This window comes from Amyelois transitella, chromosome 2 (assembly GCF_032362555.1).
Source record: "Amyelois transitella isolate CPQ chromosome 2, ilAmyTran1.1, whole genome shotgun sequence".
NCBI classification, from domain to species: Eukaryota; Metazoa; Arthropoda; class Insecta; order Lepidoptera; family Pyralidae; genus Amyelois; species Amyelois transitella.
The window spans coordinates 1239549-1264389 of record NC_083505.1 but is presented as its reverse complement, the minus strand read 5'-3'; the positions used below and the strand labels follow the sequence as shown (position 1 = coordinate 1264389).

The 24841-nt window shown below is 35.7% G+C and overlaps 1 protein-coding gene across 2 annotated transcripts in view; it reads left to right on the top strand.

Annotated features, from left to right (window-relative positions):
- Window positions 1-24841, top strand: part of LOC106136863 (stathmin) — a 34682-nt gene that overhangs the window by 5948 nt on the left and 3893 nt on the right. The window contains exons 2-6 of one of the 2 annotated variants that reach the window (XM_013337523.2): window positions 21368-21534; window positions 21898-22112; window positions 22685-22802; window positions 23290-23430; window positions 24560-24700. In XM_013337523.2, the coding sequence (XP_013192977.2) occupies window positions 21368-21534; window positions 21898-22112; window positions 22685-22802; window positions 23290-23430; window positions 24560-24700 (782 nt within the window). The remainder of the gene's footprint in view (window positions 1-21367; window positions 21535-21897; window positions 22113-22684; window positions 22803-23289; window positions 23431-24559; window positions 24701-24841) is intronic. The other variant, XM_060954842.1, reaches the window with a different exon arrangement.

Genomic DNA, 24841 nt, shown 5'->3' with positions numbered 1-24841 from the left:
AAGGTAAGACGAGCGTGGGTGAACGCCCACATTGCATCGCTGCAAAACTTGGTACGCGACACGGGTTACTTACGCTCAATACGCGAAATTTCAACGTGCATCATTGAATGGAAAGGTTCAAAACAAAACCTCTCTCTGATTGCGATTGATTTATTTACGCAATTTATCAATTAACAAATATAGATCTCTTAAATTTATCATAATTATTTGACACTAACATGAGTATACAATTCATTTGTCTTTGTCGTCAGGGATAGGTAAGCACCCTGTTCAACTACTTATAACTATCAATGCTCAGGTTAATATGACTGTGCAGATGTCATCGCGTGACTGGATATAAAGTTTTCCCAAACGACCCATGACAAGGTCATTGAACTTGTTCTACGGCAAGCCGGTAAGGATACCGCATGTAATGCAGATTTTTGCAACTCTCAACTTTAGCATATCGATCCAATACAAACCATAGGCTTTAAACAGAGTACTTTAAGTAATTTAATGATGCAGATAAATATTTAGGTAGGTACGTTTTGAACAAAAATTCCAATCCAATGAAGTTAATAAACATTTATATAAGCTTACTTAAGTAATACTAATTTTCAAACGTCCAGATAACTCTTCCGTTAGTTAGTGAGTAAGACTGATTGACAGACAACGCACAGCTCAAACCGCTGGGTCTGGAGACGTTCCTTATGTGGACAGGGGGTTGACTAAAAAAGGATTTCCCGAAATTCCGCAGGAACGGGAATCAACGGGATATTATGTAATACGATGGTGGAGTATATAAATAATACACAATAAACTTTATACTAACAAAAAGGTAGATAGATACTTACATAAATTTATCAGTAATAATAAAAATTAAACACGGATTGTTCCCCATAGCATGCTGGGTTTGCCTGTAACTGCTCGAGCAATTAGAACGAACCTTATTGTATGTATAATCTCTGTATTTACTGTTGTATCGACTGTTGGTGAACTGAATAAATAAATAAATATAATAATATTATGTACCTACTTACTTAGGTACCTATATTATTTGATATAATACTGCCTAGACTATATACATGCAAATGTAGATTATTCAGCTCCGCTCGGGTCATGCGCGATGAACCATAACAGTTTTTGGGTACAGTCCAACTGGTAACGTCAGGAATCGATGGCCACGTCTCTATGCTCTGACTTTGTTTTAGGCTAAAGAGGACAAAAGTAACATAATTCTCTGGAGTACATGGTAGGTTCCGATGAGTTTGAGGAAAGGATAAGAAAGTTCTAGCCTATTTTGAGAACACGATCACAGACAATGATACCATGGCTTATTTTGTTGAAAAGTTAATCATATACATATGTGCATGATGTAAGGATAATAAGAAAAAAAAACATTATTATATTGCCTACTAAAAGTTAGGTACTTCACATTTTTTTACCTTTAAAAACAAACGTCCCGTACAATATTTTTCTTCATTCTATGTTCACGATCTTAATTATAAATCTTAATTATTTAGACTCATGAAGAAAGTATCTAAGTCATCGTTTAAATGTTTAATTATAATTTTTTTGAAGTATAATTCAAACAATTTAATTCAACCTTAATGTTAAGAAGATCCATATATGTATAGGATATACTTACGGGACTTTTAGTTCCAAGACTTCCAAGAGAGAATTTCTGACGGACACTGACAGTAAAACGTCGTAACTAAAAGCCACCGAGTAGGATTAATGGCTGGTGGAATGGCCAAATTGATGGTCCACCTTCCGGCCAATGCGTGCTACCTCCTGGAACGTGGTTTAATAAAACATAAGTACACATACTTACATACCTACATAAAAAGTATGTAATTTTTATTTGCACTTGAAAAAAGTATCACCAATTGATCGTTCATGTTCATGTTATCAATTGGGATAGAAAATCTGATCTCAACGTAGCACCGGTGCCGTGTGGTTTAAGCGATAATAAAAAGCACAACCATAATGAGGAATACACCTAAATGTCCATGTTTTTAAATTCCTGGTGATCTAATTGAGAAACTGTCGTATGTTTCATTATACGCCACTTAGACCCGAGATAAAAGTTAAAACAAACAAAAAAATTTCACTCCTTTCCGAGTGTTTCAAAAGAATAGACGACGTCGCCAAATAAAGAAAGACGCAAGCTTTCAATTCCTTCAGTACATTTGGTCGCCATATTGCGAACATCTGTCTCATTTAAGACTTTCACAGCATATCTCGAATCTTGCAAGCGTTGGCTGTGAATTAACTCATTTTTTTCGCCAGTGTCTTCGATTTTATGTCTACAGATTTTACTTTACAGCTCCACTTCTCTCGAGTCTAATGTATATTAAATCATTTATGAAAGAAATTGAACCTGAAATAAATGACACTTTTATCTATTACCTCTAGTTATTAAACCCTGTTTTCCTGTTATTGTACGCGATAAGCTATAATTACAATCCATCCACATGTCAACAACCCTATGATATCATCAAAGTTGCAAGGAATTACTACAAAACAATCCATATTGTTTCAATATCAACGAATATTTCCTTCCCATGCTATATTCAACTGTTCTTTTTTAATCAGCGTGTTTGATACTTACTCGATTTCTATGTAGTTGTTCAATTTATAGCCGGGAGGAGAAAATAAAACAAGATAAGGCTGAGTTATAATGGCTCTTTGCCTCTGTGCATGAAATTGTCCATTAGATGTCTCCTACGATATCTGTAGAAAAAGATATAGATTTGCTACTTCTTCTGGTACTTACAGCATAATTATTGTATGTATTAACATTAATTTGAGGTCAGGTCAGCGTCTTAACAAAATTGACTTCATAATAAATATACAGACGCTGACGATTTGATAACGTTATCAAAAGTGTGATGTACCTACCTACTATGAAAGTTATAAGACAAAGAAATGCAGGAAATTTAATGATAAGGATATAGATATATAATATAAATATATATATATTTATATAAATATAATATGTATATATATATATTTATAAAGCGAGCAAAATAAAATTAATTATGAGGATTCATCTTTGACTTTCTATTGTCCTGTGTCGTTGTATAGTAAAATAAGTATCGTTGAGTACTAACTCATATATCTCTATCTACGGATACTAATCTCGCAACACAAGTTTCGAACTTACCTCGAAGCTAACTCAATCTGTGTAATTTGTCCCGTACATGTATATTTATTTATTTATTTTAGAACCGTTTTAACCGTTTCCGTTTCCAATTCATAACACCTGGAGATTGGAGTGTTTCAATAATTTATTATATCTGGACATACACACACATAACTATGCCTATTTGTTAGATTCTAATTTAAATCTCACCTACGACTGTGACATGTTCTCAGTCCGATATGGTACAATTAAAAACAAAGGTATGAAAAAAATATTTGATGACCTGAAAGAACTAGTATTTAGTATAGTGACCGAGGATGACGTTAAAAACACCGAATTTGAAGACACAATTGTTAATACGTGTACAAATTTTTTTCGCAAATCAATCCAAGGGAAATAAATTAACTATCTTACATCAAAATATTGCGGGATTGTTAAATAAATCAGATTTGTTAACTGTAAATATAGAATTATTAGTTGACCAGAAGATTGACATTGACATTATTTGCATATCGGAGCATTTTATACGGTCTGGTGACGAAGATGAAATAGAACTTTCAAATTATGTTCCTGCAGCCGTATATGCGAGACCGGATATTAAACGTGGTGGAACTTGTATATTATTAAAAAAATATTTTCGATACAATGAGTTGCATTATATAGCTGAACTGTCTGTACCTGGTGTTGTGGAATGCTGTGCAACGGAATTAATCCAATATCAAATGGTAATATTGTGTATATACAGACCATCTACTTCAAAAGATTTTGACATTTTTTATGAAAAATTAGATTTAATTTTAAAGACATTATATAATAAAAATTCTTATAAAAATATAATAATGTGTGGGGATTTTAACATTAATGTACTGGTAAAAAATAATTTATCTCAAGACTTTGAATATTTTCTCATGAATTACAATCTTCAATTACAAATCAAAGAAGTTACAAGACCAAGCTCTCAAACTTGTCTTGATAATTTTGCTCACAATTTACGGGATCAATGCAACAGTCAAGTAATTGATTTTGCTTTGTCGGATCACACAGCCCAAATTTTAGAGATCCCCATTAATAAAATTAATGAATTATATAACTGGCGTGTAAAAAGGAGAAATTTGTCAAATGAGCATATGAATTTATTTAAAAAATATATAAAATCTTTCCCTTTTGAGGGCATTTACAGTACAAACGATATCAATACAGCGTTTGATTATTTCTTTGATAATTTCAAAATGATCTATGATCTTTGCTTTCCCTTTAAAATTCAAACCGTTAACCGAAATAAAAAGAATTTGCGGTGGGTTTCAAAGGGGATTAAAATTTGTTCTAAAAAGAAAAGACTGCTGTTATGGAAACATAGAATAGCGCCATCCAGTCAGTCTTAAATAAACTTAGTTAATTATTCCAAAAAATTAAAAAAAATTATAAATATGACACAAAGGGTTCAAAATTCTTCATATATTAGTAATTCCCAAAATAAATCCAAGGCAACTTGGCAAATTATAAATAATAAAAATAACAAAAAAGACTTTATTTTAGAGATTGAAAATGAAGGAAACATAGTATCAGAACCAATTTTAATGGCAGACACTTTTAATACTTATTTTATTGACAAAATTGAAAATTCCTCTAATAACTTACAAGATAAGGTAGATCTAAAGGCTCAACCGCAGTCTATGTTCTTGTTGCCAATTATGGTCGAAGAAATTATTAAAATTATAAAAACATTAAAAAATACCAACAGTACTGGATATGATGATATCTCCACAAAAGCTGTAAAGTTTGTCTGCGAGGATATTGCAGATCATTTAGCTCACTTGATAAATATGTCTATATCGGCTGGTGTTTATCCTGATAATTTAAAGCCGACAATTATAATACCACTCCATAAAACAGGAGATAAAAAACGCATGTCCAACTATAGACAAATAGCGCTAGGGTCTATCTTTACAAAAATATTTGAAAAATACTTGTACAACGCTCTTTATAATTACTTGACGAAATATGATATTTTATGCGACGAACAAAAGGGATTCAGGAAAAACAAAACCATCAATATGGCAATATATGACTTAATTGAAATTGTTATGAAAAATGTAGATAATCGTAATCCTGTTTGTGTTATGTATACTGATATGACACAAGCTTTTGACTATGTCAATCGTAAAAGACTGATAAACAAATTAGATAAGTATGGAATAAGAGGAAATGTATTAAACTTAATAAAGTCTTACTTAAATAATAGAATGCAATGTGTAAAATTAACTAGTCTATGTCATAAAACAAAACAAGAAACAAATAATGTGTCAAACTATAAACTAAACAGATTTGGCGTTCCTCAAGGAAGTGTCCTAGGACCGTTACTGTTCCTCATTTATATATTGCCTTTGAACATTAAGCAAAATATGGTTTTATTCGCTGATGACAGTACTGCTGTGATAAAATGCGTTGACCCGAATTGTTATGAATTGGACGTAAATAATACATTAAATGATATAATTAAATGGTTAGACATAAATAATTTGAAAATCAATTTGCAAAAAACAAAACTAATGCATTTTTACAACAAAAAACTACCTTTAAATATTTGTGTGAAATACAATAATCTGAACATAGAAGAAGTGCAAGAAACTAGATTTTTAGGACTTAAAGTTGACAGCAAATTAACATGGGATTCTCACATTGAATCAATATGTAAAAAGTTACATAAATCAGCTTATGCATTATTCAGATTATCCAAAAAAGTCAAATTGGATGTTACACTTGTAGCTTACCACGGTATGGTAACGCCACATCTAAGTTATGGTGTAATATTTTGGGGTAACTCACGTGAAAATGACAAAGTATTTAAAGCTCAAAAAAGATGTCTCAGATCAATGTGTGGACTAAAGTCAATGGAAAGTTGTGTACCTATTTTTAAAACACTTAAACTTTTAACACTACCCTGTGTTTATATAATGGAAATATGTATTTTTGTTAAATCTAATCCGCACTTATTTCAAAAATTAATAGACACTAGAAAGAGACCAAATAATTTGAGATCCCAATATCAACTAAAACTGGCAACTGGAGGTCATAAGACTGCTATGCTTGGCAAGAGTGTGATTGGTATGGCTCCTATTATTTTTAACAAATTACCGGATTATCTAAAAAAAATGGACATAGTAACATTTAAAAAGGAAATAAAATTATTACTAACTGATAAGTGCTATTATAGCGTCAATGACTTTTTAAAAGATATTGTGACATAATTATTATATGTTATTTTTATTAAATATTAATTGATGACATTATTGCTAAATATATATTATTTTTAATTAAGTATAAATTAAGGCGAAATTTTGATTTTTAATTTATTATTGAATGATTTTAAATTCAAAATGAAAAAAAAATTATCTGACTGAATTATTGTACGTCTTGTGAAGACAGATCACAGTGACACAAACTGTTTTGCATCATCTTTTCTACCTGTGTTTCCGCAATAAAGAGATTTGATTTGATTTGAATTTGATTTGAAATAATGTGTTATTTCTAGTAGGATCTACATATTTCATGCCGCTATAGCTCATTTAACTGCAAGTATCTTTCGAGGTCGAATAATCCGATTTGTGCATTTCCTTTCCCCAGGGATGTGCCCCACCCCTATGCAATGGCTTTTCCAATAAGATGTTTAACGAGCCTGAATCACCTCCCCTTAATTACTTTATTGCTTTATTTGGACTGCCAACGTCGTTTGTCTTTATTGTGATTACGCTAGCAGAAGCGACTTAGCCGATTTCTTCTTTTTAGGCCGTAATTGATATTGTACTAGCTCTTGCACCGGGAAAAATAGCCTATGTCACGCCTGAAGGTCTATTCTGTACCAAATTTCGTGAATATCAGCCTAGTTTTTGAGCTGAGTTTATTCGTTACAAACATTACAAATATTTTGTCTTTATTGCGAATGTGGGTTAGAGTAATGTTTGGTTTTTATAACGATTGCCCTGAAATAAAGTCTAAACAACTTTTACAATCGATCTAAAAATTTTTATGAGTTCCTATACAAATCAAATATATCGTATGTTAAATAATGGTATGTCAAATTCTTTTTTAATTTACAGTATATGTATATTAACAGGAGATATCTCAAGAAAAAGCAATAAAATTATGTAATTGGATTTTATATATCTTTGCAATTTACGATATTACTGTTATATCATCAAGGTAACTTACAAATGTTACTCGTAACACCTAGCATAATCTAATCCGTGCCCCGGATTGGCAGGGTCGCGAATTAATATGGCTTCTGGTGTCGTGTTCCACGAGTGGTTGAACCCTGTGGTCTGAGACTCCTCGGCCATGCCCTCATTGTCTGTAACTGTAGTGGTGGTCAAATTTGTACGTAACCTTTTATTTGCAACTTCGTTAGATTTAATCGTAGATATAATTTTCCGTCGAAAACGCTAAGTGTTTTATTTTGCAAGATCCGGTCCTGATGCTGTTTCTGTATTCGTTTAGAATTAACAAAAATATCAAAATCGCATTGTGAAAGGTATAAACACCTCTCTGTATAATAAAGTTTCCAGGAAATGTAACCATGACATCAAAATAACCTGCTAGGAGTTGTTCACCAAAACGCCTGTATTTATGATTCACAGCAATTTTCTGTTATTTACATCGTAGAACGTCATTAGAATTAGACTGTCCGATTGTAAACTTTTTGTTGAGATAAAATAGCTGTGATTCATAATTTTTGCTGTTATTGTTTGTTCTCTTGGCTAGGATATTGACCTTCTCTAGTTGAGTAAGTAGGCTGTTTGTATTTTTAGTTTCTTTATATTCTTTTCGTGTGTTGTTTCTTTCTTCGCCAGTTTACACGAGTCTACATCACTTACAGGAATTCATACCAAAGTTATTTCAATAATCGAATAAATGCTATTATTTATTCAGAACCTTGAATGCATCAACACGGAAATCCAACTGGTTTGCCATCCCTTTGTTGGAAGGCTGAGGGCTATCTGTATAAAGAAACACATGCGAGCCAGACAAACTCGACGTGGGCGTCTGGCCTTGATCGATCCTTGCGTGTGTCATTCCCTTTACACCGTTCGCGGGTGGCGTCCGTGGACTGGGGAGACTCCTTGTTCTCAGTGGCTAGCGGAAAGCGGAAGCGAAAATGTGCCTATAAGAAAAGCTAATTTGATGCCTTGATTTAGATTCTATCTCGAAATTTTTTTGTGTATTCTTAGTTGCAACCTCGTTGTGTTTTCGATCAAGGGCTAAGCTTCCCGACATTTCAAGGCTTTGAGTATCACTGAGCATTAATACGTGATCCGATCTTCCGAGAGGCAGATCATGAACCCAGGAAAATAGAGGGGGAATTTACTATTTAATAAAAATAAAGATAACCTTCTTTGCTTTAGTTTCTTTCCACCCTTATGTTGACTGGAAGAGATTGCATTAGCGATAAGTCCGGCTTCGTACGTCATAGCTTGTTTTTCTTTAAATGTTCCGTTTTTCTTTTTTCTCTTGGTACAATAAAGAGTAATTATTTCACCAACAATTTTTGGTGGGATAATCTGGATAACCCTATTGTTGAGGCAAGAACGACTCTCTAAATCAACTCTGTTATCAACGACTTGAGCTATTAAAAAATCATATTCAAATTTAAAGTCTGAGGACATTTCAATATGAAAAAGAGGCAATTGGAGTTCCGCTGTCCGTAGGTTTCCATGATCACGAGGTTAGATTGCAAAATACGCCCAGTATTGGGTCAAAAGGACGATATTACACTTGATCCGGGGATTTTGGGTAATAATTTCTAATACACCTGCGACACCTAGGGGGTCTTACGAAAAATGTAGAAATAGTGTTTAGGATCGGCTTACGTGTGATTTTGTTGGTTTAGTTAGTTCTACGATAATTTTTGCAGTAGACCTCGGTTTTGTTATCGTTTGCCAACCAAAGTTTGTGATGACACCTTTGTACCATCTTCTCTTTTTTCTAGAGAACCTTTTGAAACACGAACTTTTATTTCTAATCAGACAGTTATTAAGACTGATATTTTATTTAATAAACATATGGCAGTAAATTGGAAAACTATTGTCGTTTAAATTAAGATAACCCTGAGACTTTTTACTAAAAATGAAATGTTTTCCGAAAACCCGCCTTATTTCTAAGTGTCGTAGTTGTACTATACCTACGACAATTTGCTGTTCATTTTATTGCCTAGTCACTAACAACACTTTGAAAGATGTCGCCTCTCAAATGGCTCCAATATCCGCTGCTCTCGGTGTTGGCAAACTGTTGTCAGATGTCCGTATAACGACCTGGTGAGGGTGCGACGCATCCGGGGCTAATCTGAAGAGTACTGGTTCTTGAATATCACTATTGTGATCTGATATAACTTCATTATTAGATTTATATAGATTCATTATAGATGAGTTAATTATAAATTATTTCATATTATAACTAGCTGTATTGCCACCTTAGAGGAGTAAGGGGCGAAATTTTTATATACCATTTTTTAAGTTGGTCCAAGCCGGACACACCCCAGACAACCGCATTTAAATCGGAGCAATAGTTTTCGTTTTATGCTGCTACAAATATACAGACAGCCAGATATTGTGGCTTCTGTTGCTCTTAAATAGATCCCCATCTTTTTTGAGCAATATCGTTCAAGTACAGACATCACTCAGTTACAATTTTATTTTACATCTATGGATATGTTTTATTGTACTCGGAAATCCTTGCATACCTCAAACCATATTAAGCTATTATGAGGGGAATAGCGGTTGCGTTGGGTTTTTTTAATTCTTATTATATTGAATTTGTACTGATAACCAAAAGAAAAACAGAAGCGAAATACTTTGAATAATTAAAAGATCTTAGTCAATATTAATGAGGAAACTTTTGAACTCTGATTACTTCTCCGGCGGACGTGGCTGAAATAAATTAATTCTCGACCCGATACATAATGTGAAATCAGTACTACGTTTCATTAATTTATGATTAAGAATGAGGTTATACAAACGAAATTATTTAAAATTTATTTCTTGAGTCTTCTTATTAAAGCGAGGTGATGTCTGTCAGACATATTTTCATGCTGTGACTATGACTATCCCAGGTTGCTCTCATTCTTACCTCGTCTGATTGTCGAAGTCGAAAATAGTTTTATGGATTTATTAACAGTTGTAAAAAACAAATTATTAAACAATATTTTTGTAGGTAACGACGAAGAAGAAGATTAACAGTTGTAAAAAAAATCATGGCAAATATTAAATCAATTTAAAAAAGTATACGATTTAAAAAAGAACGATTTCGAAGAAATGTCAAATACAAAGTAAAATTCTCTTGAGGAGTCCCACCTTGCATCGTTTCGTACTCCAAATATCCGGAATATGAAAAGGTTCACGATTATGTTACGGAAACGTAATTTGAAGCATAATATTGTCATTGCGGAAAATATATGGAGACTTTTTTCGCGAAAGAAGCCAATATAATCCAATTAATGCTGGATCTCACATTTAATAATGACAAGGAAAACATATATTTAGTTGAAGAAGTTTTATTTGAAAAACAGGATAGATGAAACCGGTAAAAACCCCTTCTCATACATGAAACAGTTTTAAGGACAATAGAAGCGTTTCATCATTCACTACATAAGAATGATAGCTTTTGCCTGCGTGAAATAACTCTACTAAACTACTCTTTGCTCATCTCAATCACTTCAGTGGTTATGACGTTAAAGACGGCCACACAAGCACACTTTCATACTTAAAATATTAATAAAGTTGCTGCCCAGCCTAACAAATTTTATCACGATGGTATACTCGTAGAATAAATTTACCATCAAACGTCGGTAACAGTTTGTTTTTACGACGTACAGTTTGCTATACATTCAAATTATCGATAAACACGAAGCCGTAGCGGTAGGCTTTGAAAAGTTGGATGTTTATTCATTGTTTTTAATTTCTAATGGATGTTCTGATTTGTATGAAACATAAATAAGACTAAAAAGAAAAAGACGATTAAGGATAGGCTTATAAACTTGGGATTACTCTTGTAGGCGATGGGTTAGCAACCTGTCACTATTTGAATCTCAATTCCATCATGAAGCCATACAGTTGAACGTGTCTAGCCCGCAAGGGACATAGATATATGTATGGATAAGACAAAGAGCCTTAAAATAAAATAAAAAAATCGAAAACATTGCACGATTTGCGCGTTTTGTCCGATTAAGTCTTTAACGATTTAATACATTAAAGTAATGAAGCAAGATAATTGTAATAACAATAATTACCAGCGAATCTTGTATGCAAAATGTTTTTTTGACTTTGAGAACTGTTTCAAAAAGTTCAAATATTACTCCTTAATTTAAATTCTCCATTAGGTATACTGTTTGATAAAGCTTATCCTCATACTTAAAGGCGTTGCTTTCAGAACATACTTTATCTGGGGTTAGCTTTGGAGAAAGCGCAGAATTAGTTACCCTATCTTTGTTGTTTATCTTAAAGTAAATATTACCCAATCTACAACAATTATCATCAGAAAAATCCAAGTCCTTTCTTTAGTTTTCCCTAGCAGAGAAAAGAAATGAAGACATCCACATATCGGTTGTATAAGAATGTTAGGCAACACTCACTGATGTTTAAACAAAGCCTGAAACAAGGCAAAATCGATACGACTGCCGTGGCAGGAGGACGCGCGCCGCTACTTCCAAATTATATTCCCAGAAAATCCAGCCGGCACGTGACTCAACTTGTTGCCGCTACAAAACAGGATACATAATTAGGTTCATATTTTCCCGTGACGCATTTCATCGTTATAGAATGACAGACATTATCTGAAACTTATTTTTTTGCTTTAATTTTGTTATAGCAATGGTAACATTGGAACGGTAAAAATTGAACTTGCATCAAGGTGGCTGCCACTATTGTTTTTTCCACGAAACTATATTCGGTATTTAAACCTAAAAATATTTTACCCAAGCCCCACGTTGGCCGCCATTAACACTTAAGTCGATTAAATAAAGCTGTCCAAAAACTGAAAATGGGTTTGTTCATTGCAAGTAGGAATGTGAAAAAAAAATCGATTATGGAAAAAATCGATTAAAAATCGATTTTTTTAATGGAAAAATCGATTTTTGTACATGATTTTTTTTAAATTAATAATCGATTAAAAATCGATTTTTATAATCATACAATAAATGCACTCCAACATTACGTTTTTGTCTTCTGGCTTGGAGCCCGGAACGCGAACTGCCAAAGAATACTATCATAGCTCCATAATATTACATCAACGCCATCTGTGCATTCTTTCTGTGCTCTTAAAACAGTTTAGATGATTAATTTAATCAAACATTTTCTAGATGGAATTAGTCGATGAACAGTATTTTACCGACATTCGGTTGATATTTTATTCATTATTCGTTGCTGAAACTTCATTTTTCAAACTTGATTGTTAAAAACTTTAATTTGTGTTGATTTTATAAGAACTTTCTGTTTCTGTTGTTTATTTTTAATGAATAAATCTATTGATATAATGTAAATGGCGTTTATTTTGACATAAATTGAAAAATTAGGAAAAAATCTCTCAATATAATAAAATCGATTATTTTCTTACGAAAAATCGATTATTTGTTAATCGATTTTTCATACTTAAAAAATAAATCGATTATATAAAAATCGATTTTTTATCAGCAATGTCACATCCCTAATTGCAAGTCTAATCTTGGCGTTATGCCACCTTACTTAATTAGAAAATAATGTCCAGTAACTCCAGTACCTTTAGACAGAATTCATTTAACACTTTGGATTAAGATATTTTAATAGTCATTTCAAACAAACCCGGAATTAACTACCGACAATGATTACTTTAAGTTATCTTCCTCTAGATGAATGACACTTTTTTTTAAAATACAAATATAGGTTATAAAAAAATTAAAGTTATTAATATTCTTTATCACATACGCCGATGATATCCGTCATGAATTGCTTCTCGGAAAGCTGTGGTCGACAGCCAGGCTGTCGCCAAGCAGTGGTATTTCCAGACTGTGTTCAGGACTTTAGTGCATTGGTGGCTTTCTCCTGGAATTCCCAGTTATTATCGTAGGGGGAGTCCTTGGGGGTTGTTGGCCGGAATCGATCGATGCTAGCGCACCACGGCCATCGTTGTAACCGGTGCACGGGGTTACGGCACCATGATCGTTGTGCAGTATGATATTTCATATTTTTACATCGCTTGCTTATTTTTTATCATCATGATCCATAATTTTTATCCTCTCTAGAAATTTTCGTAAATAAAATTCAGTTTGTGATCTTCAAGGTTATTTGTGGAAAATGTAATGAGAGAATTCAAGAGGTGTTAAGTAAGACTCGATCGCCGATGATAGATTCTGAGGTATGAAATCAATCGGAAGCAATCCGAGTGGCGAAACAAATTCAACGTGGCGTTGCCGGTTGTTAATTGGCTGCGGGTGGCGGCGCCGAGACGGCGGTGGAACCTCCGCATGGTACCCCTCTCTGCACCCTCTACGTGTCGCCCACCGCCCCTCTACAGTTCTGCGTTTTTATGAGCGCAAAGTCCGTCGAGACCCGCACGAGTCTGGGCGGCTCTTAAATTAGTCTGCCTTTCCCTTGTTATGACATTCGTTGTTTCTAGGTGGAAAATTTTACAGAAAACCAACCTGAATTCGCCCTTGAATTTCATTCAGTCCAGCTAATTTATAGATTTCATAGCTCTATATCTTAAATATTCTGTATCTATATGTTGTATTATTTTATAACATTCAGGACACCAATGAAAGTTTTATAGACTACTCTTATAAGGTCTTCCAAACCCCGTCACGAAAAAACTGACATAAAGTAATAGACGACGTGAATGACATTATTTTTCCATTTGGTAGGCTTATTTTCTTGTGCGGGTTATCAAGTTAGGGACGGTAGTGCTCAAGGGGTGAACGGGGGTGGGTCCGCAGGGCGGGGATGCGGGACGAAGGGTATAGCTATCGACCGAAACCCTCCCCCCGGTATGTCAGTTTCCGGGCGAGAGTCGCGCAGTCCGCTGGTGCCGCGACGCGACTCCGTCACTTCGTTAGATAGTCAATTTGAATCTGTCATCATGCTCATAGGATTGGTTCGGGACTCGGTGATGCAGTGCTTCTGCCACTCATGCCGTGCACCCGTATTACCAGCAGGTTGGGACAGCTGCTCCAGTGGATGTCAAATCGGCGATTTTCTATCAAAACTATTGGTGATACCGTTGTCTTCACTGAAGTCAAACTCTCTGTATTATGTGTTGCTTGATCGTGATCTCTACTTAATTTCATGCCATAAACGTTACCAACTAGTTATTAATTACATTTATTAAAAAATGCATGTTTCTCAAGTTAAGGTGAAGATCGTCATGTTGTTCCAGCTTGGTAACTGCCTGCAAAGCTTATTACATTGATTATATGACCAGTTCAGATATTGGTCTTGTGCCAACTTTACAAACTTTACCAGTATCTTGGCAAGCCGGCCGGTACGTCATCGCTTGCCGGCCGGTCTTTTCAATGAATGTTATGTCATTAACACGTGGTATCAGTTCCAAAGTATTGGCAGGTAAATGTCTGCAGATATTTTCTAAACATCATCTTCATGGTTTGGCAATAAGACGAGAATATAATGTGATAATGTTAAGATGGTCTATCAAGTAATGTTATTTGTCGGTTAAGATGTTTTTTTTTTCTCTTGAAAACGACAATTGTTCGTTCCTGCTTACTTAAATTCTCCTTGTTACATGCTTTTTTTAGCAGTTCACCTAGGAAATGTTGATTCGTAAAAGACGAATAGATGCCGCCGGCTTGTTTAGAGTTGTTTTATATACCAGTGGTGCCATATGTATCTTATCCGTGATATTGAACTCTGTATCGGGTAAACTGTAGTTGGGGTATTGATTAAACATTATACTGCATTAGTCCACCATTTTGTTCATCGTGATATTACTACATGCGTCCACCATTTTGCGCAGTCAAAACATACCAGTCTGGATCTGAGGTCGGAATTGACACTAATCATATAATTAACTTCGTCATACACTGTCTGCGTTACTTTTTATAGTCACTTGATTTTATAAAATGTATTTTGGTCGTTATTTTCAATTGTACAGTCTTTGATTTCGTAATGGGTTAGCATAATGAAGTTCTAACACGCGATCATGACATAATAGTTGTAATACTAATGGCATTGTTTTAATTCTAAAGGAACAAAAATCGGAACCATGTAACACAGATGCCTGTCTGTAAATCTTTTACTTGACCGGCTTTTTCTTGAAGTATCTCCTTCATCTTTTTCTTAAAATATTAATGCGTATATGTCTTTCAAAATTCCATATGTACGAAACAAATAAGGGTGATCGCAATCCGACTGAATTAACAGCTTACCAATAATATTTAAGTGCTTCATTGTGCCAACACACTTGACACCATTGAGTTGAGGGATTACAAAGTAGGTACGTAATTGTTCAGGGGTGATTATTCGAATTAAATTGAACTCAACAAGTTAGGATCCCTCGCTTCCGGACGCAACAGGAGCTCGAGGGATGAGGATATGCCCGTCATTATTGGTCTCAAACCCTCCCTCTTCATGTTTCGGCTTGTTCAAATTTATGTAAACCTCTTTCGCCGATTGAGTTGAGTGTGCGTTTGGGTCAGGAAGGCTGGGGAATAAATAACTGGGATTTCATGAGCGTTATTTAAAAATTATTCCTTTTCAAAATGCAAGATATATAATTCGTAAAATTTGCTGCTTAATTGTGTAGAGATTATGCGTACCTAATGTGTTTGCTACGTATCTATGTCATTGTTTTTTAATTGTAGACAAAGGCAAAGTGAAAAGTCATTTATTTCTTTATGTAACCTTCTACTTATTCCTTGTTGTAAATATTTATGACTTAATACGATATAGCAATGTTTTCTAATTCCTCAATTCTTCAAGATTGTTATTTTTTTAGACATTGCTGTACGTACTTAACTAGATAAACGCTGACCTGTTTAGAATTATAAAAAGAACTTTCAATGAAATGCTCTTCAGTAATTATAATTCCATATTACTCCAGCAATTACTGGATGCAATCTCACTAATGAGCGCCGCTCTAACTGAGGACGTCAAAGGAATGCGGAGATACGGAATATTCCCTGTGGTGCATTCAATTCTACCCACCTCGTATCTGCACCAGCTCGCCATCGCATTTACGCTACATTTAAAACTTACGTGGCAAAATTCGTATTCCCAGTGGTAGTAAATTTGCTTTCTACTCTCCCCTCGCGAGTTTTAATACCAAGCTCTAAATATTTTATCAGTTTTCATGTCGTATCGTGTGGCGCCGAAGGGGCTGCATGCCGGTTGCCCTACCGGTAACAACTTCGTTTTAAACGTTTTTCATTTAGTTAAAATATTTTGTTTGCTTTAATGATATTTCTCGTTTTTTTCTCTTCCATGGTCTCCATTTTATTGAATTTATTTAATTCACAGTATTTCGAATTTTAAAATGCGAAGCATCTATAATAGCATATGGACATCGTACTTGATTTAGTAGAGAGTAGAATCCAGAATCCCCACACGCCTCTGATTGACATAGTATTTGATATTGATATTGTATAAAATAGGGCAGGTTTGTGTATAGATTTTCCCAAAAGCTTTGGTACATTGATAGTAGTAGTTTGGTTGGAAAGGCTTTGGTATTGTTAAAATTTTAGTTGGTTCCACTGAAGTATGTATTTTAATGTAGAGAGTCACCTTTACAACATTAATAATAAGCTTTGCTTGTATGCCGTGTCTTGTATCGTTTTGGATTGAATGTTAGTTGATGGCTATTGACACCATGGATCATAATACCACTGAAGCTTTATAGGTATTTAAATAGTAAGTATATGTTGAAGGACTAAGTTTATAAGACCGTTAAAACGAGGTGGTGTCTCTGCATCGTCTGCGATGTAAACTAGAGCTTTGCCCTGCCGTGTGGGATTATCCGTATTTGCGGCAAATTTCCCCCGCCGAGTATTCAGCTCACGTACCGGCCTCTCATCTCGCGCTGTCTCGTGCCGTCTCCTTATTACCTTCCAACTATTACTGAAGCCGGTGCAAAACAAATTCTAACTTGAAATGTGATTCGGGATCTATTTCAGCGCCTTAATTGAGTTTGCTATGCAATATCACTTCTGAACAGTCCAGCACTGTCTTCAAAATGTCTACTGTTAAGCATAGTTTTGTTAAGTTCTGAAATATGTTGCTATGAATGTCTGAAATCTTATTTAGGATTCTATATTTCAACGCCTTAAGTAAGTTCAATGTCATAATACTTTTAAATAATTCCAGTCTTACAAATAAGTATAGTTATGTTCTGAGACCGAAATATGTTTCTATTTTGGTCGCGGAACGATTACGAATCAAATGTTGACGGTCTCTGTGGCGCAGTGGTAGTACCTACGCTTGTCTGTGACAACGGAGGTCCCGGGTTCGAATCCTGGCCAGGGAATGATAGGAAACGATTTTGGATGTTAATCTATGTAAGTACATACATAAAATCAAGCCTCTTTCCCGGAGGGGTAGGCATTTATGTAATTATTATTATTACTATGTAAGTATTTATTATAAAATATAGTATCGTTGGGTTAGTATCTCGTAACACAAGTTTCGATCTAAATTCGAGGCTAACACATTCTGTGTAATTTCTACCGTATATAAAAATAATGTTTCCTATGTTGTCGATGTTTATCAATGTCTACTCCACAATTACTCCCCACATCATCGATATGAAATCGATACTTTTAGGTGGTGGCTAGCATCGATTCCCGATTCATTAGTCTGTTTCAAAGACTTTAAATAAATATTGGACGACCCAAATTGGCCGGTCGTACCTAATCGGTTTTCGATTCGCAATGGTATTGACGTTGGGCGCGCGTCTAATGATGTTTGGGTCGTGCCCCTCGTGGTTTTGGCTGTATTTTCTAAGTTACCTTTCCTGTACATGAAAGATTTTTTTTTAGTTGTTAAGAATAATTCTTGGCATTGTCACGTAGAGTATATAGCATTTTCACTAATTTGTTTACTTGGATGATATTGTAACGCAAGCATATTTTTAGATTAATTGATATTAGAACTGATGCATCACAAAATTGGTGTTAGTTCGTAGAGGAAAGTATATTTTGACAATCTAGTAGCATAATGGTCGCGTCTTGAGTGCTTTTATGCCATCATATCAATTTTTATTTCTGAATGATAAATCAGGCAACACATAAGGGTTTGATTTCAAGAAGGTGGCGGTGTCACCACCCTGACTCCGCTGACGTCCCAATTTTTGTTTAGCGCATCGGCGGTCGGCACCGGTGAAGAAACCAGTGGGAAAACCTAGGACGAAGCAACCCAAGAAGGTCAAATTTATAAGTAAGTCGCTTGTTAAAAAAAATAATTTGACCAGTATTTTAATCAACATTAAATTCTTTATCTTCAAAGTACATAAAATGCGTCGCTCGTTATATCCTAGAAATGCGGGCGTATCGTGCCCGAAGGATCATTATTTTGCATTGACCCAGATGTTGAGATATCGCACGTCAGTCTTCCCATATACGAACACGAACATCTTTTCTTTTGTGTAGAAGCGGGTTAAGAGGCCGCTGGATTTCTGTTTCCGTGAAAATGTGTGCACATCTGAATACACGCCATCTTTGTTTATTAAGATGTAGATGACAAAACCAGAAAACAATAGAGGACGCGATGTTTGAACAGACATGAAAGTGTTGTTCTTAACGCCGGCTAAATACATAACGGAAATTCTACAGAAAAGGTCAAGTGGTTTGTATAAATTTATTACATTCACAAACAAAATTGACGTTGCCAGAAATGATATAAAATAAAAGACTCAAATGTAAAATTGCCGAAAGAGAGAAATACGTATCCCGGGTTATCCTGAAAAAGAAGATCCCGGGCTTTGAAATGAAGCGAAGATGAGAGGCATAACTGAGAACATTCACAAAGATAAGAGAGCCTCTCTCAAATCAGAATTATTTCGATTCGGAATACAGAAACGAAATGTCTGTTAGACCTGCCTTTTGTATTTTGAACTTGTCGATACATGGAGGTTCAATGTTCATTTATAATATTAGGGAATATCCTTGAAAATATGACAATACCCTACCAAATTAAATACAGACTGCAGACAAAAGAACTAGTTCTTATAAAAGCAACCTTGCCCTAAATGCCGAAGCTCGCTTTATAATCGTATTTAATCGATTCATAATTTTGCATTATGAACTTATGAATATGAGAAAAGCTTTGTAATAGTTGCTTTCTTTCATCTGTGATTAAAGTTCCTTAGCGCTTTCTTCACCTTTGATAAAACAAAAATAATAAACTACCAAACCTAAAAAAATTACAATGCAAGACTAAATATCGACAAAAGGCCATTTACTTATCTCTGTCATTTCATTAAATTTTATAAATGTAGTCTATTTTAATATTTTGTAAATATTATCATCATCAAACAATAGTTACGATGCCTGCACTCATTTGCATCAAAATCGATATGTATTTCAAAATCCGTAATAATCAAAGTCCGCGGTATTAACTTAACTACTTGGCTATCAACTGAAAATAGGTTTTCAACGACAAACAAGAGTCAACTTACTCATTCTCTGCAAATACGCTGGTGCGTAGTAGCGAGTGCAATATCCGAGGTATGAGTCAGCGGGCGGGATCACCCCACCCTTAACCCCCTAATAATTAAACAATGGCGAATTCCTTCCGGGACCCAGGAGTTTAACATGAGTTTAACGACCGACCTTGACAAGTTTGGGGCCCTCTGCATTTTTTGAATTCCGTCACCTAAAACACCCTAAATGGTGTCTGGGGGGTTAATTTATGCTTAAGTGCGATCATAAGCGGGTGTTAATTAGTATGTGGCTTTAGTGCCGTGTCGACAGCGATGTGTGGCCGGGCTCCGAGATAATTATGATGGCTCATGGAGATACGGTCTGAAGCACAAGTTTGTGTAGAGTTAAGTACGGTACAAAATGGCTCGACCACGTAAATAAGCTGTGATTCAGATTAGGGTTATCGTACTTAGTATTCGTCGTGTTACAACACAAAGAGTTTCAAGTTTATCTTTTCAAACAATTGCTAAAATAAGTAGGTTGGGTTAGAATGTAGCAGAAAATAAGTAGTGAAAACAGTTCAATTCAGGGGTCGGAATTCACCTCTTTTGGTTTGTGAACAAAATGGAACTGTCATTTTCACCAATTTGTTGGTTTTTGGGGATTTTTCCCAGTGTTACCTGTAACAAAAAAATTATGAACCTAACCAAGTTCATTTTTAAACTAGTTCTAGTTTCTGCTTCGAGTCCTCGTCACAATCATGGAAATTTATAAATATGCACCTGTATTATATTACCTATCCAAATTCCAGTGAGTAAACAATATTTTAAAGAAATGAAAATGGAAGATTTACATTGAATCTCAAATAACGTCGCAAAAGAGTTTGCTCGGTGACGTTATGACCGGACCGCCAAGGATACAGTATCGACCGGTTGCCTTCCAGGACGCAGAGATCTCAAAACTAAATAAAATTAACGCGCTTCGTCTGAAGGACAAGGCGCAACGGTACAGGAATTTCTTATTCTTAAATTCTCTTCAACATAAACTCATTCAACTAAAGAAAAGTTTACGTTGAAACCATCTCTTTAGTTCCAATCTCCATGTTTTCAAATGTCAAATATTAAAATAATAAAAATTCCTTAAATTTGAAAACATCAATCATTTAATCAAATGTCAAAATACTAAATGCGTATCAAGCAACTATAGAAAAAACATTTTCGAATTTTCGAGATTTCCATATAAAATAGGGCCAAAGGGTTCGCGTAAGCTGGCTTTCCATTCTTGATCTTGAGAAAAGTGCCGTAGAGCGATCGCACATAACCTAGACGTCGATTACTGATGGTTTACTCGACAAGGACAAGAGGTATTTTGCCTTTGGTATTATAATTTTTGTATCATTTCCTCCCGGCGATTAAAGGGAGTAGACTCATGTTAACGATCCTGGAGAGTAAGCTGATCCAAAGAAGTTATTTTTGTATACATAAGCCCACTGCTGATGGTAGTGTGTGTGAGATGAGAAAAACTCATTAAATAATATGCGTTTCATCAATAAACGCTAAACAATCCGCATTAGACCCAAAAAATGTCTCCTTTAACCGCATAAACAGGTTGTATAAAGGAGTCTTTGTTGACAGCCACTGAAATCCGCTGCCAGGAGATGTCGAAAGGCGGTCTTGCGTACGAGGTGATCCTCGCCGAGCCAGTGGGCGTGCCAGTGCCTCGCCGCGCTGACTCTCCCGAGAAGACGCCGTCTGTTGAGGAGATCCAGGAGAAACTGAAGGCTGCTGAAGAGAGGAGACGCGTAAGTTACCTTTATGATTGAATCTTTTCTTGAAGCTGTTATTATATAACACTGTATAAAATAATAAGAAGGAATGATGTGCCATAAATGTGGCAAAAGAAGGTTCGGTGTTTACCATTCTCCACCTTGCTAAAGGGAAGTTTATCTGCCAGGCTAGGTGCATTAACTTGTGGATTACTCCAAATCAAATCATATCAGTGATATGATGATATCTAGATTTGGATTTACCTATTGTGGCGTTTTAAGACGTCGCCACAACGGTATGGTGTGGCCACATAAGTACATAAAGAACGCAGACAGGAGATTTCCTCTGATTTTTAAACGTTTAATTGACATTATAGGCTACATTTTCGTTACTTACAGAGCTTGGAAGCCAGCAAGATGGCGGCGATCGCGTCTAAAATGGCGAAGATCGAGGAAGCGTCTCGCATCCGCAGCGAGCAGACAAACAACTTCATATCGACCACCAAGGAAGCACTTGATGCCAAGATGGAGATCCATGAGGAAAAGCGTGAGGCGTATATCAACGAGCTGAAGGCGCGGCTGAAGGACCATTTGGAAGGAGTGGAGAAGACCAGGTAATAATAAAGAGCTGTGTATAGGTTTAAATTTTAGCGGGCGCGATGTTTCTGTCTCAACCGCCGCATAGGGAAAATCCTCCGCCAGGCTGGGTGTTCTGCCTGATGAACAGCAATTTGCAGAAATTAATACATTCGCTGTTATTGGCGTAGCACATTTAACTGTGATAGGCTGATGTATTGGTTCTTGAGGAGTGTATGGCAAAAGATGGGAAGGTCTCCGATACCAAGATGGAGATCCATGAAGTGAAGCGTGAGGCATCAACGAGGTGATGGCGCGGATGAAGGACCATTTGGAAGGAGGTTATATATCCGTTACGAGTATGCTAGTGTTTATATCTCGGGCCTAAGACTGTCATCTGTAGGGTCAGAGCAGGAGACAAGACATGCTCGCTGGCGAAAGTCAATTGGTTTTCACGAGGTTTACGTAATTTTATACATTGCTTTATTTTTTTGTTTGAAAATTTAGTTGTATCACCGATTTGTCTATTATTCATCCGTTTGTCTATTACTTTGGACATATGCCTCTCCTCAGCTTTGGACATAATTAAGGTTTAGTTTTGACCTTCCAGGTTGACTCTCGAGCAGCAGACAGCGGAGGTGTACAAGGCGATCGAGGACAAGATGACCACCGCCGCGGATAAACGCGACGAGAACATCAAGAAGATGTTGGAGCGCCTTCGCGAGCATGTGAGTTCTATTACCTTTGAAGGTTTCCACCAGTTAGATATAGGACTAAATGGGAACCTTCCTATTTTTGCTGTGACAGAGTCTCTTTTGCTAGAATTGATTAAGATTTAGCCGTGACTTATGAACGTAAATGCCACGATTATTTTCAGCGCCATCTAGTGAAAAACATGTGTACTACAGTCGTATAATTTTACATGATCATTTTTCTTTTATTTACCGATCGATACCTAAGGAACTTGAAGTAATCTTTCCTATGTATATACCAAATTTAATTAAAATCAGACCAAAAGTTATCAAGTTACAAAAATACCTACTTGCTTAATAAAAGGTATTTTTGCCCCAAGGTGAATTGCATATTGCAAGATCCGTTTATGACCTATTATTATTAGTTATTCGAATAAATGATGCTAATAAATTTTCTAAACGCGCAAGTCAACGGTGAGTCTCACCAATCTGAAACCAGCCTTAAATCCATTTCTTTTTCCAGGAGGAGCAAGTCCGTAAAGTGCGAGCAGGGAACCACGAGCGCTTCCAGCAGCTCGAAAGCGCCATCCAGGACAAGCTGCAGCAGGCGGCCGAGCGCCGCTTGATGATCGAGGCCGAGCAGAAACAGAAGCTGCGCAGCTATGTGAGTGTACCTCTACAGCTGTACAACTTGGACAGCGACCACGAGCGTTTCCAGCAGCTGGAGACATCCAGGACAAGCTGCAGTAGGTCGATGATCGCCGCTTGATGATCGAGGCCGAGCAGAAACAGAAACTGCGCAGCTATGTGAGTGTACCTCTACAGCTGTACAGCTTGGTCAGCGACCGTTTCCAGCAGCTGGAGACATCCAGGACAAGCTGCAGCAGGCCGACAGATAGCTAAATTCTAAATTGACGCGCAACTTCGACCGCTTTATAAGTTTACTCTCCAGCGCTATACGCTTCATTGGTACACTATGGTATGCTATGTTCAAATGAAGCAGCGCTGCAACCGCTTGAATCGTTTGAAATTCGAATGGTGTATAGATTTGAGACCACGCATCTATGTGTGTAAGTATACATCTCATGTATAAATACTTTTATTTGACTTGAATCTAAAAATTATTTGACGTATCGCATTAATTTTTCATCCATATTTTTATTACCTACTTCATTATTTTACATTCATAATTTATATTTGATCAATTAATTAGTTACGTATCTACCATGATTTTGGTATTTTTAAGTCTCATGATTTTAGTTGTGTGTAATTGTTTCATTGTATTTTGTTTACTGATATCCTCGTTTTTTAAACTTTATTAAAAAAAAAACCTGATTCACGTACAAGTTTGAAAAAAGTAAACTGTTTTTATTTTATTTTATATATTTGGATGACCAACAGCGAATGTTACAATTATTAGCTTTAATATTAAACATTTAAGAGCCAATTACAGGTCTTTATTAATAATTATCTTCCATCTAAATTTATTAAAGAAAAAAGTAAATGACTGACTGACATATCAGCGCACAGCCCAAACCGCTGGGTCTAGAGACTTGCAATTAGGCGTGTAGGTTCTTTATGTGGTCTAGGGGTGCACTAAGAGAGGATTTCCCAAAATTCCCGCGGGAATGGGAATTATGTAATTTTATTGTTAACGCGGGCGGAGACGCATGGGGCATCCTCTGGTCAATGATAAACTTTAAACCGTTAAAAAAGCGAGTATAACACCATTTATGTAGCATGGATCATTTCAATTTTTTTATTATTTTACCATTCATCTTTCTCGATGTTAGAACGATAAGCGCGAGGAAGCCCGTTCCACCGTCACCGCCAAAGTCGAGGAGATCTCCAAAGAGATTGAGACCAAGTTACTGACCGCCGAGCAGAACAGGGAGAAGGAGATACAGAAGAAACTAGACTTCGTCAAGAAGGAGGTTTGTGTACACTTTGATAAAAAGAGGTTTGTAGTTTTTGTAGAAAAAATGCTGCAGTGCAGTTGGTTACAGCTTCTTCTGCACTGACGCTCTGGAAGCGACGGTTTGGTAAAGTTTAAGTTATTTATGATGTTGAAATGT